Source organism: Vombatus ursinus, unplaced genomic scaffold (genome assembly GCF_900497805.2).
Source record: "Vombatus ursinus unplaced genomic scaffold, bare-nosed wombat genome assembly UNPS02000577.1, whole genome shotgun sequence".
Taxonomy (NCBI): domain Eukaryota; kingdom Metazoa; phylum Chordata; class Mammalia; order Diprotodontia; family Vombatidae; genus Vombatus; species Vombatus ursinus.
Genome location: NW_020940355.1, coordinates 21756773 through 21775354, shown reverse-complemented (window position 1 = coordinate 21775354; position 18582 = coordinate 21756773). Strand labels below are relative to the sequence as shown.

The 18582-nt window shown below is 38.2% G+C and overlaps 1 protein-coding gene across 3 annotated transcripts in view; it reads left to right on the top strand.

The window, feature by feature from the left end:
• Nucleotides 1–18582, top strand: part of FARS2 (phenylalanyl-tRNA synthetase 2, mitochondrial) — a 611417-nt gene that overhangs the window by 147096 nt on the left and 445739 nt on the right. For all 3 annotated transcript variants that reach the window (XR_003569237.1, XM_027863884.1, XM_027863784.1), the window contains exon 3: nt 13285–13444. Coding sequence is in view for 2 of the 3 variants with exons in the window: in XM_027863884.1 (XP_027719685.1) it covers nt 13285–13444 (160 nt within the window). In the remaining variant the exon portion in view is untranslated. The remainder of the gene's footprint in view (nt 1–13284; nt 13445–18582) is intronic.

The following is an 18582-nucleotide window of genomic DNA, read 5'->3' as shown; positions in this document are numbered from 1 at the left end:
GGGTACAAGTTCAGTTATCAAATCAATCAATAAACATTTGTTAAGTTTGTGCTATTGGCTAGTCACTGAATTAAGCACTGGGGTTACAAATAGAGGCAAAAGACAGTCCTAAGGAGCTTACAATCTAAGAGATTTAAGAGCAGAAGACAGTATAATGTTTACCTGGTTAACTGTAGGGTCCAGACTGGGAAGGGAAGAAAATGAAACCAGACGTGGGTCATGGGTGGCCTTGGCAAGAAGAGCACAGAGGGTGAGAGGGAGTAGGGAACTAAGTAGAAGAGAAGTGAGCCATAGGGAGAGAGATGTAAAGATAGGAGATCATGATTGGTTATGGAATAAGTCACAACCTTTCTGAGAGATGACTTCAGGACTCTTCCAGCTCTTCTAGTTAATTAATTTGATCAATAATCTGTAATCCTTTGGCTCTCTGTGTTTATAAGGCCCCTTAATGTTATTCTCACTAGACTTTACACAATCAACTCCTGGTTCTACTAGGATGTGTGAAATATGCATGGCATCTTATATACTAGTTGTACCTCTTTGATTAGTTTGATGTCTTTTTTTGTATTTTAATCCTTCCAGTGGTGTTTTCTTGAGTCTGATTCTCTTTGACCCTTCTGCAGCACTTGACACGGTTGAACATCTGTTTCTTCTGGATGCTCTCTCCTCCCTAAGTTTTCTGTGACACTGCTCCCTCCTGGTTCTCTTTTTGTCAATCTGCCTGATTACTTTATCACTTTCCTTTGCTGATTGTTTCTCCATTTCAGGGTCAGTAACGGTGGGCATTCCCCAAAACTCTATCTTGTGTATTCTTCTCTTTTCACTTTTTGCTCTCTCTTTTGGTAATCTCATCAGCTCATCAGTTATCAGCTCTGTACAGATGATTCCCAAGTCTATGTATCCAGCCTACTCCCTTCTCTGACTACAGTCATGCATCTTCATCTGCCTCTTGGACATCCTTATGGGATCTCCCATAGGGATCTTAAACTCAGCATCTTCAAAACAGAAGTCATTATCTTTCTTTGTCAAACCCATTGTACTTTCAAACATCCCTGTCACCACCAGGGCACCACCATCCTCCCAGTCATGTGGGCACAACCTCATTGCCATTCTTGACTCCTCATAATCTTTCATCTTACTCTCTTTCATCTTACTTAACCCAGTCTATCGCCAAATCTTTTTCTTTATATCTTCACAATATCTCTCACATATGTAACCTCTCTCCATTTATACAACTCTGGTGTAAGCCCTTATCACCTCTTGGCTAGACTGTTTCAATGGCTTTCTGACTGATCCGTCTGCTTCTAGTTTCTCTCCACTCTAGTCTGTCTACCACTCACTCATATCCCAGTTTGATTTTTCTAAACTGTAGGTCTGACCATGTTACCTGTCTTGTTCAGTGAGTTCCATTGGCTTCCCCCAGGATCAAATATGAACTCCTCTGTTTAGAATTTAAAGCTTTTCATAATCTGGCTCCTATCTACCTTTCCAAACTCTTCACATCTTACTCCTCTCCAGGAAGTCTAGGATCCACCTATGGTGGTCTATTTGTAGTTCCTTGAACACAAAATTTCATCTCTCATCTTTCTTTATACCTTTGTTCTCTCACTTTTTGTATTTGGAATCCTCTATCCCCTTGCTTTTGCCTCCTGACTTCTCTGGTTTCCAGAATGCTTCTCTTTATACATTCTTAGCTTTGGATTCCCAGACCTGCTTGCTCTGAACCTCCTGATAATTCAGAAAGAGTCTTAGACTAATGGCTAACAGTCCTATCTATCCAATTCAATAGGCCCTGAAAGAATCACCACATTTATGGCACAGTACAATAACTGATGTTCTTAATGATAAATTTAAGCCATCAAAATTAAAGATAAAATTATATTTCTATTAAAGATAAAATTATATGTCTATATTTGATTTAAGAGAGGCAGTAGGGCATACTAGACTGAGTGTAGAACTCAGGAAAGACCAGCATTAGAATTCCACCTCCAACATATTACTTTAGCTGTGTGGCCATGGGCAAGTCATTTAATGCTTTAACCTCATTTTCCTTGTCTTTAGAATGAGTATGCTAACATCAGTATTCATCTTCTTCAATTTCTTAACTGTTCTCATCTTCTTTGTCTCAAATCATTGTATTTCTGCTTATAGGAATTGAAATCTATATGATTCTCTATCTTAGATCTCTTGATGCAATGGATTGTTTGAAGCACTAGATGGCACTCATGCATGAATTTAAGATTCCCCCCTCCCCCCACAACCCACCCCCTCAAAATGTAGGTGAGTTAATCTAATTGGAATCGTTTCTTCCTTTATGGTGAATGTACTAATTCTTTCAATATGAGTCTCTGTAATAAAGCCATACAATCAAATTAAACTTCTGTATCTGCTTACAAATGTATTGTCCATCCTTGATGTACATGCAAATGACTTTGGAAGATATTTGTTCTAGAGCAATGAGAATTTGTAGCCAGAGGAAGAACAATTTGAGTTTCTGCAGATTAAAATTCTTCCTGCACCACAAACAGAGGTTTTCAGACATTGTCATGACTTTAGGAATAAGCTGGCATTATTTAAACAAGTCCATGCAAAGGGCCAAATAATGTTGCTAAACTTACAAAAGGCTCAGAAGAACAAGATTGTCTTCAAAACAAGACCTGAAAACAAGACCTCGTATGACGGGAGGTGTTTCTCTATCGCTTAGTGTCTTTGCACCTCTGCCCACTCATGGATAGTGTTCCCTGAGGTCTGTCTAGATGTGACTGTGGGCACATAGGGTAGGGCTGGTGTCCCTGGGCTTGACTAAGGGTCCTGGCTAATTTGTTTGGTCACATTAACCAGTAGTGTTTTTCTGTCTGAGTCAGCTTGGAATCTTTGGATTCATGCCTTGATGTTTATCAGATACATTCACAAGCAAAGATACTATTAGGGTATCATTTCAGCCAATTTACTTTTATGTTACTAAACCTATGTTTAGTATGGTTAGTTAGATGTTATTTTATGAATTCAAAGTTAATTACATTAGAGATTTAATAACTTGATTGACTTTTCAGTTGCTCAAAATTTTAAATCAATTTCAAGTATCCTTTTCACATTTTTCTTTTTTGGTTAGTCAGTAAGCGTTTATTAAGCCCCTACTATGTGCCAGATATTGTGTTAAATGCTTTTAAAACTATGGTACTTGAATAAATTTTGCTTTGCGTAATCATTACATCAGCTCCTCTTTTTTTCCTCCTACATTTTGGCTAATATCTAGCCATATCCTTTCTGTTTTAGCAAGTAAATATTGTGCATGGGGAAGCAGGTTAGAGTGGAAGCCACAGTACCTTGCATATCCTGCTTAATATTATCAGTTTGGTAAAATGACAAGAGTACTCAGAACTGGGTACAGAGTCCATCTCTGACACTCACTACCACCTTGTCCTTGGGAAAGTTATTTCACCTCCCTCAGCCTCAGTTTCCTCATCTCTAAAAAGAGGGGGTTGTATTAAATGGCTTTTGAAGTCCCTTCTGACTCAGACCTATCATCCTTTATGAAATATTAGCTGAAGTGAGGTGAGTCAAATTGAGTTCCGTCCAACTTTGAAATTCTCTGATTCGAAGAAACTAGGTATATACCAATGTCTCACACTGGATACCAAGATAAAGTCAAATTAGGTATGTGATTTAGACATAAAGGGTGATATCACAAATAAATTAGGAGAGCAAGGAATAGTTTACCTGTCCCATCTATGGATAAGGGAAGAATTTAGGATCAAACAAGAGATAGAGAGCATTATGAAATGTGAAATGGATAATTTTGATTATATTGAATGAGATATAACCTCTGTGAAGACTTCTCAGGGTGGTGATGAAAAGACTGTCTCGAAACTGGAGATAGGCTCTGAGAGAACGACCAGGCCAGAAGTTTAAATTACCTAAACCTATAGGAATTCATCCCGAAACCCCCTCCTGATTGCCACTGCCACGTCAGCATTAGGTATACTAAATAAGGACATGTATGTTTGGATTGGCTATACCCTGTTTCCTTGTTCTTTGGGAATGGGGAAGATTTTCGCTCCTAGAATGTAAGCCACCTCCCCAGCGAATGGGAATGGGAAAGATTTTTGCGCCTAGAATGTAAGCCCGCCTCCCAGCCAATGGGAGTAAAGGATAGTGGCGGGGTGGGAGTTTCTTGTTTGCATTAAGATATATAACCTTGCTTTGTCCTTTGTGCCTCGCCTCTCTCCTCCTGGTAGTGTACTGGAGGAGTAGACGTCCCTTCTTGCGAGATTGTAATAAAGAGTAATTTTTGCTTCCTTGAAAAATCTCTGAGTTTAATTGTGTTAGAGTTGCTGTCCCCCACAATATTAAATTTAAAAGTTTTTACACAAACAAAAGCAACACAACCAAGATTAGAAGGAAAGCAGAAAGCTGGGGAAAATTTTTTTATAACAAGTGTCTCTGATAAAAGGCCTCATTTCTCAAATATAAGGAGAAGTGAATCAAATTTATAAGAATGAGTCGTTCCCCAATTGATAAATGGGCAAAAAATATGAACAGTTTTTAGAAGAAATTCAAGCTACCTATAGTTACATGCAAAAATACTTTAAATCACTATTGATTAGAGAAATACAAATTAAAATCACTCTGAAGTACACCTCACACCTATCAGATTGGCTAATATGACAGAAAAGGAAAATAATAAACGTTGGAGAGAATGTTGGAAAGTTGGGACACTAATGCACTATTTGAGTTATGAACCGATCCAACTATTCTGGAGAACAATTTGGAAACTATGCCCAAAGGGCTATAAAACTGTGATCCAGAAATACCACTACTAGGTCTGTATCCTCCCAAAAAAAAAGACAAAAACAAAAATGAAAAAGACCTATTTGTACAAAAAATATTTATAGCAGATCTTTTTTTGCGGTGGCAGAGAATTGGAAATTGAACAGGTATCTATTAATTGGGGAATGACCAGATAATCTATCAATTGGGGAATGTCTGAACAAGTTGTTATATATGATTGTAATGAAGTGCTGTTTTGCTATAACAAGTGTCAAGCAGAGTGATTTCAGATAAACCTGGAAAGACTTACGTGAACTGATGTAAAATGAAGTGAGCAGAACCAAGAGAACATTATACACATTACAGCAATATTGTATGATGATCAACTTTGAATGACTTAGCTTTTCTCAGTAATACAATGATCTAAGACATTCCAAATGATGTGATGAAAAGTACAGCTCAAGAGAAAGAACTGATGGAGTCTGAATGCAGATTGGAGTATACTTTCACTTTTTAAATTTTTTTGTGTTTTTTTTAATCTTTCAAAACATGACTAATGTGGAAATATGTTTTACATGTTTGCACATGTATAACCTATATAAAATTGCTTGCCCTCTTGGGAAAAGGGAAATGGAAAGAAGGAAGGAGAGAATTTGGAACTCAAAGTTTTTACGTGTAATTGGGAAAAGGTTAATATTATTCAAAAGAAAAAAAAATTCTCTGATTCTAAATATTATGCTTAGATGTGTGGCCCCCTGTTTCTTTATGTAACTATTATGGGAATTTTTTATGTTCTTTTATTATTTGGGATTCAGTCATTCCTCCTGCAGATTTTAGTTAATATTAGCCTCATGTGACCAGTCAGATTCCTGTCCCATGGGATATAAAGATTTACTTAAGAACTTTAAGCATCCCTTAGATAAGAATCCTGAGGAAGAATTTCAAATGTCCCTGACTCCTTGAGAACATGTAAATCTTCCTCCTCAATCAGTCTATTTATGAGTTCTCTAAATGTAGTTTAATCTGTAACTTGATTTAATTTACCTATTGCTTGGTGAAATTTGTTTCCTTAGGGGATGTAGGAGATTATGACTGTTCAACTAAGTTTGTTCTACTTTTATGACATTGAAGGAAGCATGGAATTATGAATCTGTCTTTTCTTTACCTTTTATGGCCTACGAGGAATGTACAAGATTACAATATTTAAATGAATTATTTCTCTGTCATTTTGACATAATTTTTCCTATAAGAAGCCTTGTTAGAATTCTCTTAATTGTTTAGGTTTTCTCTGAAGCCTGAATCTTTACGTGAGCATAATAATAAAGCCTAGGTTTTTACCTCTATAATTTCTACGTTGTGGTAAACATATATCTGGCAGCAGTTACCTACCACATGAACTCAGAGAGGAGATATTTCTCTCATAACATAACTCTATGTCATATTGCTCAACTTCCCTTGAGTTTATGTAGTAACATTTTACCTAGTGAGATTTACCCAGACTTCACATTCCTGATTGAGTATGCTCTGTTAACAGGACCGTAAAAGCTTAGCCTTGAGCACAGAAGGGCCCATGGGATTATTGAAGGGGCATTAGGTAAGAAGACTTGGAACTCCTCAAAGTTTTAGAGAGCAACTTTCATCCAACCCATTATCCCTGAAATATCTTTGGTATACATCCTGGAGGATCCACTTGTTTTCAGGGACCCTCTGACAAGAATAGGGGCTCCTTAGGCTGTGCCAAAAAGTATTGCCTAGGATTACATCTTTACAGTCTTTTACCCACCACTGAGCCCTCAGTTATATTTTGTACATAAACTTGTAATGTGTGTGACAGCTACATATATATTCATTCTAGCTAAATATACCTCCCCCCATTCCGCATAACTGTTTGGTTTGTAGTTGTAGTTTATTTTTTTGACTAGTTATCATCTGGCCCCCTGTACTAAGCTGTGTGTGTCTTTTTTTCTATCTCTTTTTTTCTCTTATCCCACAAATCCATCACAGTGTTATCAGTGAATAGGAATATCTCAAGAACCTTACTGTTGGTAGCAAATTCCTCTTTTATTTGAATTCCTCATAATATATCCATTGTGACGCAGGTGAATGCTTTTGGTGAATGTCTTCCTGCCTGTCTGATGCCTCATTTGATATAATCAGTGCATCATTGAATAAAATTACCTGTGTAGGCATATGTGTAATCTTATGTGATTTCAATTTTTATATAGGAGAGAGCTTTTCTAAAGGAAACCTTTAAAACTGCATTTTGGTCTACTGAGTCAAATGCCAAATTGTAACCAATAAGCAGTCGATGTAAGTGGGCTCATACATTCTCTGCATTATCTTGGTCACTTGTGTACGAGTGAAAATGTCTACCATACAAGATCATCTGTAAAAACTGACTTGTACCTTTCCACTCTTTGTTCACAGTGGGCCCTCCTGATGAACACACAGACTATTTTTATACTTCCAAACTTCAAGCATCTGTGATTTTATTAGAGTGGTTAGTCCCTCTACTGATACAGATTGTATTTCCTCTGCAACTTAGTGGATAGTTTTTAAATGTTGCTAAAGTTGAAAAACTCTTTCCCCTTATACAGGTTAGTGAGGAACCTCTCCTCAGGCAAAAAGGTATCACTGGGCTGCTTCTAGAAGTCTTTCTAGCTTTGTAGCAGCAAACACCTTTGTAGGATCTTATCTTTTGCTGACATAGTTTTCAAGAAATCTATGTATCAGAGAAGGATTTTCTGAATCCTCTGTCATGTCTTTAAATGTAATAGGCAGACTTGCTGATTTCTTTTCAATTATCATTTTAGCGTAGAAGTACTACCTAAAAAAGATTTTTTTCCTTTTTTTCTGTCTTCTACCTTTTGAGGTACCTTGAAAATCATCCCCTGATGCTTTTGTTCAAAATTCATTCGGTGCATTCAACAAGCAAATGAAGTATATGTAAGGATAAGTGCTAAGCATACAAAGGTAAGAAACAAAAGAGAGATCACTCCCAGGGGTGCAGAACATAGATTTTCTGCTGCATATGACATTTGAACTGTACCTTGAAGGGAGAGAAGTATTCCAAATGGTGGAGATGGTGGGCTTGGGGATGGGGCCCATTCTAGGCATAAGAGATAACATGTGAGAAAAGACTAGGGATGGAAGAGGGCATTCAAGGTTTGGGGGCATTGACTAGTTTATTTGGGCCAGACAGTAGAGAATAATAGGAGTAGGAGTCATTCCAGAATAATAGGAGTAGGATCATTCCAGAAAAGTAACTCAGATTGTGGAAGGTGTTCAGTACTTGGAGAAGAAGGAGAAAAAGGAGGAGTCCACATTCCTTACAATAACTCTGTGGTATATTTAGTATAAGTATTGTTATTCCCATTTTAAAAATTGAGGCTCATTCAGGTAAAATGACTTGTCCAAGGCCAGGTAGCTACCAACTCTGTCCTCAAACCCTAGGTCTCCTAACTATAAATTTGATTTTTTTTTCTCTTATTCCATATTTTCTCTCTTTATTCAGTAGTTAATGGAAAAACATGGCAGGCATTTGAACAGAAGAATGATGTGGTCTTTTGCTCACAGCCATCCCCAAACATCACATTGAAACTCTGTTCTCATTATGGCATCTATATTGTACTTCTGTCTCAGCAACTGGTGAAAAAATAAATTTAATTCATTTTTGTTTGCAGTTTTACTTGTATTTACTTTATGCCTCATTTTGAAATGTCCCATTGGCTTTCATCTTGGTGATACTTTATTGGTTCCATATTTGCCCTAAAGTTTTTTGACAATTATGTTCTCATATTTATTCTTCCTCCAGCTGTGTGAACAATGAACTGTGTGAGTCTGGCTTCATGAAAGAGCTATAGTAGGGATGGAATTTGTCTTTTGATTCACCTGGGTTTATCTGCATAACAAAATATCAAACCACATGAAGAGAACAGGGAGAAATGTGCCATATATCATAGATCTTTGTCTTGTAGACACTTCTAAAATGTCTTTAGTGGGAATAGAATCTTATGCATCCTATGTTTTCTCTGAAACATAAACTCAAGCAATTAGAAGAATAGCATAATGGAAAATGGCAAAACACAGACTAAGAGTGGAAAGACCCGGTTCTAGTTCGTGGCAGTTTAATGTCTCTGGACCTCATTTCCTCATTTGTAATATTAAGGGGTGAGATGAGATATTCCTGAGGATCCTTCTTTCTTTAAAAGTTGCTGCTCTTTTCATTCTAGAAACATTGACTGTCTTTCTGAGATGATTTTTATCAGGAACTGATCTCTTTGGTATGTTGATATTTAAAGCCCTTGGTGCTGATGAAGCCAAGGTCATAGGGCTGAACCCTGTATAGCTTGCTTATTTCATAAACCACAACATATGTTTACAATGACATTCAGAGGAGATGACATAGATGTTTACCATTGATCAAAAAGGAGATTTGGGGGGAAGTGTTGGAAGGAGAAGAAGAAAAAGAATAATTTGTCAATGTTATTGAAGCATCCTTAAAAATCCACAGAAGTGAACAGAAGGAAGTTCAGAGGGAAACAAAAAAGCAGAACAGTTATACAAATAAAATGTGGAATTATATACTTAGGAAAAAGCAAGCTGTACATAATAAAAGATAAATAAATAGAGCCAGCTACGTAACAGTGTACAGAGTACTGGACCTTGGGTCATGATGACCTGAGTTCAAATCTAGCCTTACACATTTTCTAGCTTTGTGACCCTGAACAAGTTACTTAACCTCTGTCTGCCTGAGTTTTATCATCTATAAAATGGTGATGATAATGGCACACAACTCCCAGGGTTGTTGTGAGAATCAAATAAGAGAATGTCTATAAAACACTTCGCAAACCTTAAAGTGCTATATATGTGCTATTATTATTATTCTAGATTGTCAGGTTCACATATAACCTTTTCCTTTTCTACATTATATTTAGATATACAGTATTCTATTTTTTGTGTGTTCATTAAATTCAGAACAAAAAAAATTAGAAAAGAAATGCTTTTGTTACAGAGTGGAAAGAGACTTCCCTGCTCTAACATTCATTCTCCATTGTTGACTCACACCAATGAGTGGGCAGGTCAGGCATGGAACAAGCAATAGGGTCACCAACATTCCTGTTACCATACTGTCCTCCTAGCCAATCTGACTTCTCAGCTGATTTTCTGATCTTGGGTGGGTTGATGAGGGTAGGACTCCCTTTGCTTTTATTAATAATGCAATGGAATCTGTATCACCGAAGGTGAGTGTTTAAACCATAGGTCACAAGGAACTCTGGGAATTGATTTAATAAGGTTTCTTGAGCAAATATACTGCATTATGGGTTAAAGAGGTCATGGTGCTCATATAGGACTTTAGACTCAGATGTGTCCAATTAGGAAGCAACAGTCTTTTAAGTCATTGTATGTTGAGAGGGGAGGAGGGATAGCTCTTCTCCAGGATAGTGCAGAAGTAGTAACTAACAAGGTCAGGGTTGTTTGTTTTTCTTCTCAAAGTTTGCACTTGAAGGACCCCCATTGTGGTTATCCTTTCAAAAGGCAATTTTTAATGTTAATAAATACCTTCCCAAACTGCTACTTTTGATACCAAGATTAAGAGGGCTCTTTATCTTCTCCTCCATTGCCTTTTTGATGACCCCCTTCCTTTTGTTTTTTTCCTTTTAAAATATTTTATTTATTCCCCTTCTTTTTTTTCCATCCCTTCTACCCATCTTGAATTTCCAATTTTGTAGTTTCTTTTCCCTTCTAGAAGTATTTTTTTTTGCCTTCTAGAAATATGAGTTCTGTTAGTTGGTGCCATTTTTTTCCTTTTCTTGTTGTGCCTTTTCTTAAGTAAAACTAGACCTTTCTACTTTGATGAGTCCCAATCTCTTTTTCGAGTTTAAAAGTCTTAACCTTTGTGCTGAACTTATAACTCAGAGATGGCAAGGATAGGGACATGCCTTGTAGTCATTATGCTTGTTAATTTCACACAGTAAGGAGATCCTGACAATGAATTTCCCCTTCTTCTTCTTCTGGGCTTCCCTCTTGAAAAGAGAAAGACAGTTGCTTTGGGGTCCAGACCTGAACTCCATGACAGAGTAGTGTAATATTATTTTAGATTGTAGCTACTCTTGTTGTTGTTGTTCATTCATTTCAATCATGTCTGACTTGTGATCACATTTAGGATTTTCTTGGCAAAGATACTGAAGTGGTTTGCCAATTCCTTTTCCAGCTTATTTTATGGATGAGGAAACTAAGGCAAACAGGGTTAAGTGACTTGCCCAGGTTAGTGTCTGAGGCCATATTTGAATTCAGGAAGATGAGGCCGTATTTGAATTCAGGAAGATGAGTCTTCCTGACTTCAGGCCTGGTACTCTTGTGCCACCCAGATGCCCCACCTACTCTTCTGCCAACCCACTAAGACTGTATGTTGAATAACATACTGTGCCAAACCAAACCATACCTTTTAGGGAGCAATAGTGTTCAACTGAAGCCTTAAAGTCAAGTAATGTCTTTTGATAAGAGATTGAACCAAAAAGATATTGTAAAACAGGCCATATTGACAACCATACCACAACTTTTACTTTCAAATGACTGTTGTCACCCTCATTGCAGTCTCATTGAAAGACCATACATCTATCTCTATGATGCTGTCATCATGTTCAAGATTTTTGAAAGTCTTTTCTTCTTGGAATTGGTTCAGCATCCTCAGTATCATGTATATGAATTTTTTTAGACTAACCAAGCCATTTGGAACCATGTTTGGTGACTAAGGTGGGTGACTGGTTTATATGTTAATGTTTATGGTCAGAAAGAAGATGTGACTCAAAAGTAATGAGATGGGTGGCTCACCGCTTGACTCTGAAGGCAGCTTCCTAGAGAACTTCCAAAACTAGTTTGAAAAATAACAGAATTTGCGTGGCCTCCCAACGTGATTCCACTGAAGGAAGGAGCCCTAATTTGATTGTGCAGTTTCTGGTGTCATCAGGATTTCTGACTTAACTTTCGTTTAAAGTGAATTTTTTGGAGAACATAACTGACTCCATTTTGTTCTATATTTGCCATTTTGCTGTGTATGACTTCTGCATCAACTGTAGGACCAACTGAAATCATTGGTTCCTTTTAAGTGTCTTTTTTTGCTCCCCCAATTGGTACAAAAGACCTAATTGCTTTTTTTTTTTTTTAAAAAAAAGGAGGATTTTTGGAATGTACCTCTCTCTTATCTAGCCTGACAGATATCTCCCTTTGATTTAGTGAACTAACAAGAACACATCCCTTGGTTATCTCCCGTAGCTAATGATAGACATTCTCCTTAAAAAGCATACTTTATTTCCTTGTATAACAAGTTATACTTCAATATGCAGCCATTTTCCCCCCTTTATTTCATGTAATGTATAGATATTACTAGCTGATTTGTGAATCATACACATTCCTATCAACTACTGGTCAGGTGTATCGTCGGAGTAAAATAAAACCTGTCTTTCTGATTCATGCTGGCTTATTGGCAGTAGCCAGTTGAACTGATACCTAAATTTGTTCAACACTAGTATAGGTATTATAGCAGCAGTCTCATTATTTTATGCCATGTATTTATGACCTCATCTGTTTTTTATCCATTGCTGGACAATCAGAATGAGGCATTTTATTTTAATGGTTAAATGATATGCCTTCATTGGCTGTATTCACTGTACCCCCTAGAAGTAGAAGAAAGATTTCAGTGTAGCTCACAGGCCAAAAAAGTAGGCCAATATCAGCTAGGTGGTATAGTGGATAGACCACTGAACTTGAAGGAAAGAAGACCCAAGTTCAAATCCAGCCTCAACTGTGTGACTCTGAGCAAGTCACTTAGCTACTCTCTGCCTCAGTTTCTTCAGTTGTTAAATGAGGATGATAATAGCACCTATCTTCCAGGGTTGTTGTGAGGATCAATTAACATATGTAAAATGCTTAGCAAACCTTAAAGTGCTATATAGTGCTAGCAGTTATTGTTCTCATTATGATGATTTTTATTATAGGAGAGGGAATCAAAGTAAGAGGTATGCTCTCTGGGGATGGTGGGCCTTTGCTCATAATCCCAGCTACCAAGGAGACAGACTGGTAGATCTTTTGAACTTGGGAACAATAAGCTCTAGCGAGCTATGCCCGTTGAGTGTTTTCACTGTTTCAGTATTGATCTGTAGTGGGGAACCAGGTGGTTGGAGCTCCTGGCCTAAGCAGTAATGGGATCAGGCCTGAGAGCAGCCCTAGAAATTCTATCCTTAGGAAGACGGGGAGATGTAGTCTTAAACAAAAAATCAAACTTAACAACAACAGAAATGACTGGTGTGCTTCAAACGCACGGTGAGCACCAAATGAACATGGCTACTACACCATTCTGACCTCTGTTCATTTACTGATCAGAAAGGTAATGGATTTCTCTCTCATTTAGTGAATGGCATGGCATCATTAATTTCCCGTGCTCCTTTGTAGAACCTAGCAGAACATTTTTGGTATGTATTTAAAAGAACTCACACCATTCTCTTTGGTTTACAGTTGTTTGGTGACATAAAGGATGGAGAACCCCTCCAGCTATTTGAACAAAGTAGCCGCTCTGCCCAGAAGCAGGAGACCCATACCTTGGAGGCCGTGAAGCTGGTGGAGTTTGACCTTAAGCAAACACTTACCAAGCTTGTGACACATCTTTTTGGAGAGGGTATGTATTTAGGTACTTTCATCTTTGGGGACCTGGGATTATATGATTCCTCAGTTAGAAACAATAAGATTAGTCAATTTTAGCTCACCTGGGTTAAGACACAGCACAGTGCTCAAATTTTGTGAAATGAAGGAATTCATGAGTCTCTTTATTGGTTCCACATAAAGAAGAGTAGACCTGAAAAGGAACCATCCAGAGGCATAGATTGAACCACTGTCTGTGGCTGAGGAGGGTGTGATAAGATGAGAGTCAAAATAAGAATCAAAGCCATTATTTGGGAAGAAATTTAGTAAAGATTACATATAGGGAAAATATTATTAGTGGCAGGTGGCAGGAATGTCATTAGGTCAGATCCTGCAGATTGAGAAAGATTCCTATTTAGGTGGGTACCCAGGGAAGAATTGGGCAGTGGATTGGGTTGATTGGGAACTTGTGTGTTAAGGACGATATTAGTCTAGGATTTATGGGAGAATCATTGCATGGTGCAGGGGAACTGGTGCTGGATTTTGGTCATGGGGGCCGAGTTTAAATCTTAGCTCTGCTCCTTTCTACCTGTGCCACAGTGAACTATACTTTAACCTCTTTGGACTTTAGAATCCTCATCTTTAAAATGTAATATTTGCATTACCTGACTTTTGAGGTCCCTTCTAACTCTCAGTGGATAAACCATATTTCAGATCCCATACAGATGGGTCAGTGTGTTACTAAATCTTTCAAACCTGTCCCAGATGCCCTTTTATTTATTCTTAATGAACTTTGAAAATGAGTTCTGGAGATCTTTACTTAACTGATCCCTGCCCCTAAAGAAGCTCCTTCAATAGCAATCTGGAACTTCAATTGGTTATTAGCTTCCAGCCTCCTATTCAATGCAGGAATCTTTCTAAAATCCGTTATAGGCAGTCTTTCAGCTTGTATTTGGACGATTTTCTTTTTCATGATGGAGGACTTAACTACTTTCCAAGACAGCTTATTCTGTTTTTGAACAGTTTAAGACTTCATTGAGGTGAAAACTGTCTTCTAGAAACACCCGCCCATTGGTTTTAAATTTGCCCTTCGGAGTCACACAGAGTAAATCTAATCCCTCTTCCATTGGCTAGCCCTTTAAAGATTTTAAGAAAGTGCTGTATTTCCCATAAGTACTTTTTTCCAGGCTGAACATCTTTAGTTCTTTCAACTGTTTCTCAGAAGGATGTGGTTTTCAGACACTTCACCATTCTTTGGAAAAGCTCGAATTTATCAGTGTTTTTAAATTGAGGGGCCCATAATTAAATGTAAAAGATGATAGAAAACACAAAAGGTTCTTAAGGACTGTTGCTTTCATTCTGTTGGAATATCACAGAGGGTTGGTTTGTAAGCAGAGCAGACTGGGCAGAGTCCAGTGGGCAGAGAGACCTTAGGCTTTGCCAGAGGCTAATGCCTTTGGGCAGAAACCTTTACATTGCATTTCTGAGTAGAGAAAAGAGACAAAGTGGAGTCCTGCTGGAGTCTAGATTCTGCTTGCTTTATCGCATATGACAAGCAAAGAGCAAACAACCCCCTATCTTTCCCTGTCCCTGCTAAAATTCACTGTCATGTGATTCCTTAGGAAGTTCTTCAAAAAAGGGACTGGATGTGGGATTGATAATAACATGTCTCTTAGCACTTTCATTTGATTATCTGTTTTTTGAAAGATTTAGCTTACTGTGGTGGCTTAGTTAATACAGTTAGAATTTTGGTGCCAAGTGAAACCAAGGATGGTTATCCCATCCCCAAAGGAATATGATTTTTGCTCCATTCTGTGGCAGTATAGGTACTACTGACTCTGGCTAGCTGTTGTAACAGTATATGTCACTGGTCACAATGTGATTATCTGAGAAAGTATGGATGGATCAGAGCAAATGTATTTCTACCACCGGAGAAAAATTCAAGGTGCATGCCCTACTGAATGGGATGGGAGGTGTTGTTGATGGGATCATTTTTTAAGGACCTCAAGTGAGTAGCTAACATTTATGTTGTTCTCTGAGTCTTGCAAAACACTGCATGTGCATCATCTCATTTTTGTTTTACTGAAGACGAGAAAGAGGTTTTGAAAAGCTAAGTAACTTGCCCAAGGTTACACAATGGATAAGCCTTGGATGTGGGAGTTGAAGCCAGGTCTCTTCTGACTCCACATCTTGTGTTTTTCCCATTAGAATAGCTCTATAGCTTATAGGAAATAAAAACAACATGAAGCAATGGAAAATAGGTTGACGTGTGAGAAGGAAAAAAGGAGAAAAGGGAAAAAAGAACCCCAGAGGAGCTAAATAAACAGGGGATATACAAATCAGAAAATTGAGAAAAATGCAAAGACAAGAAAATTCTCAATGGTACTAAATAAAATGGAGGACAATAGTGAAAAATTAAAGCATGAAGGGAAGGGGAAAAAAAAGGAGAGTAGTGAAAACAATCAAGTGGAGAAAAGAGAGTCATGAAAAAATAACAAAAATAATGACTTAAAAAATGAGAAAGCATAGTAACTGGGCCATAATTAGGAGCCTCATAAATGCCTGATAGTGAGGGGTGGAGCCAGGATGGCGGAGTGAAAGCAGTGACTTGCTTGAGATCTCCCCCAAGCCCCTCCAAATGCCTGTAAAAAATGGCTCTAAATAAATTCTGTAGCAGCAGAACCCATAAAAAGGCAGAGTGAAACAAATTTCCAGCCAAAGACAGCCTGGATGGTTGATTGGAAAGGTATATCGCGCCGGGCGGGGAGAGGAGCACAGTTCTGCGTGGGCGTGCAGGCCGCAGCGACTCTGGAGCAGGCCTCAGAGGACTGAATCACATCTGTGGTGGTTTCCAGACTTCTCAACCCATGAACGCCAAAGACAACTTAGAAAGTCAGTGGGAAAAGTCTGTGACTATGGTGAGAGAAGGAGCTAGGTCTCAGCCACAAGTCCTGAGCACGGCCCACAGACTGAGGGGGAATTGAGTGGCTGATCAGAGGGGGATTACAGGGATCTTTCTGCCAGTGCTGAGGCAGGAATCTCTTGCTGTGCCCGTGCTTGGTTCTGGGTCACAGTTCTGAGGGGCACTCCCAAGGAGGAGCGCTGGCCTGGTGGAGCTTGTTGTGGCAGTGGAGAGGAAACACCTCGCCCCTTATCGTAGCACCTTGGAAGAACTGAAAATTTATAGGTCCGTAGAAGTACCTCTGAAAACAGCTGTACAAACCCCCGAAGCTTGGGACAGTACATTCTCCACATTGGAAGCAGACTCTTACCTTAACAAAGAGTTTAAAACTCAAGTAATCGACTGGGATCATGAGTAAGCAGCGCAAAAAGAGTCAGACTATATTATCTTATTTGGTGACAAAGAAGATCAAAACATACAACCAGAAGAAGACAACAAAGTCAAAGCTCCTACATCCAAAGCCTCCAAGAAAAATATGAATCAGTCCCAGGCCTTGGAAGAACTCGAAAGGAATTTTGAGAAGCAAGTAAGAGAAGTAGAGGAAAAACTGGGAAGAGAAATGAGAGTGATGCAAGAAAATCATGAAAAACAAGTCAACAACTTGCTAAAGGAGACCCAAAAAAATACTGAAGAAAATAACACCTTAAAAAATAGCCTAACCCAAATGGCTAAAGAGGTCCAAAAAGCCAATGAGGAGAAGAATGCCCTAAAAAGCAAAATTGGCCAAATAGAAAAGGAAGTCCAAAAGCTTACTGAAGAAAATATACTTCCTTAAAAATTAGAATAGAGCAATTGGAAGCTAGTGACTTTATGAGAAATCAAGACACTGTAAAACAAATCCAAAAGAATGAAAAATTAGAAAACAATGTGAAATATCTCATTGGAAAAACAACTGACCAGGAAAATAGATCCAGGAGAGAGAATTTAAAAATTATTGGACTATCTGAAAGCCACGATCAAAAAAAGAGCCTAGACCTCATCTTTCAAGAAATTATCAAGGAAAACTGCCCTGATATTCTAGAACCAGAGGGCAAAACAGAAATTGAAAGAACCCATCAATCTCCTCCTGAAAGAGATCCCCAAAGGAAAACTCCTAGGAATATTGTAGCCAAATTCTAGAGTTCCCAGGTCAAGGAAAAATATTACAAGCAGCCAGAAAGAAACAATTCAAGTACTGTGGAAACACAATCAGGATAACACAAGATTTACCAGCTTCTACATTAAGGGACGCAGGGCATGGAATATAATATTCCGGAGGGCAAAGGAGATAGGATTACAACCAAGAATCACCTACCCAGCAAAACCGAGTATAATCCTTCAGGGGTAAAAATGGCCACTCAGTGAAATAGAGGACTTTCAGGCATTCTTGATGAAAAGACCAGAGCTGAATAGAAAATTTGACTTTCCAATAGAAGACTCAAGTGGAACATGAAGAGGTAAACAGGAAAGAGAAATCATAAGAGACTTATTAAGGTTGAACTGTTTACATTCCTGCATGAAAAGATGATATTTATAACTCATGAGACTTTTATCAGTATTAGGGTAGTTGGAGGGAAAAAATTATATGTATATATGTATATGTATATGTATATCTATATATATATGTAAATAGATATAGATAGATATATAGAGGACACAGGGTGAGTTGAAGATGAAGGGGTCATATCTGGAGAATAAAATTAAGTGGTGAGAGAGGATTATACTAGGAGAAGGAGAAAGGGAGAGATAGAACAGGGTAAATTATCTCACAAAAAAAAAAACAGAAAAGAAAAGGCTCTTACAGTGGAGGGGAAACGGGGAAGGTGAGAGGCAGTGAGTGAATCTTACTCTCATAGGATTTGTCTTAAGGGGAGAATAACATACACGCTCAGTTGGGTATGGAAATCTGTCTTACCCTACAGGAAAATAGGGGGGGAAGGGAACAAAAGAGTAGGGGGATGATAGAGAGGAGGGCAGATTGGAAAAGGGGGTAATCAGAAGCAAATACTTCTGAGGAGGAACAGAGTCAAAAGAAAGAATAAATGGGGGGGCAGGTTAGGATTAAGGGAAATAGAGTTAGTTTCTCACAGCATGTCTACTATGGAAGTGTTTTGCATAACTGCACATGTGTAACCTATATTGAGTTGCTTGCCTTTTCAGTGAGGGTGGGTGGGGAGGGAGAAAGGGAGAAGATTTGGAACCCAAAGTTTTAAAACACATGTTTAAAAAAAATG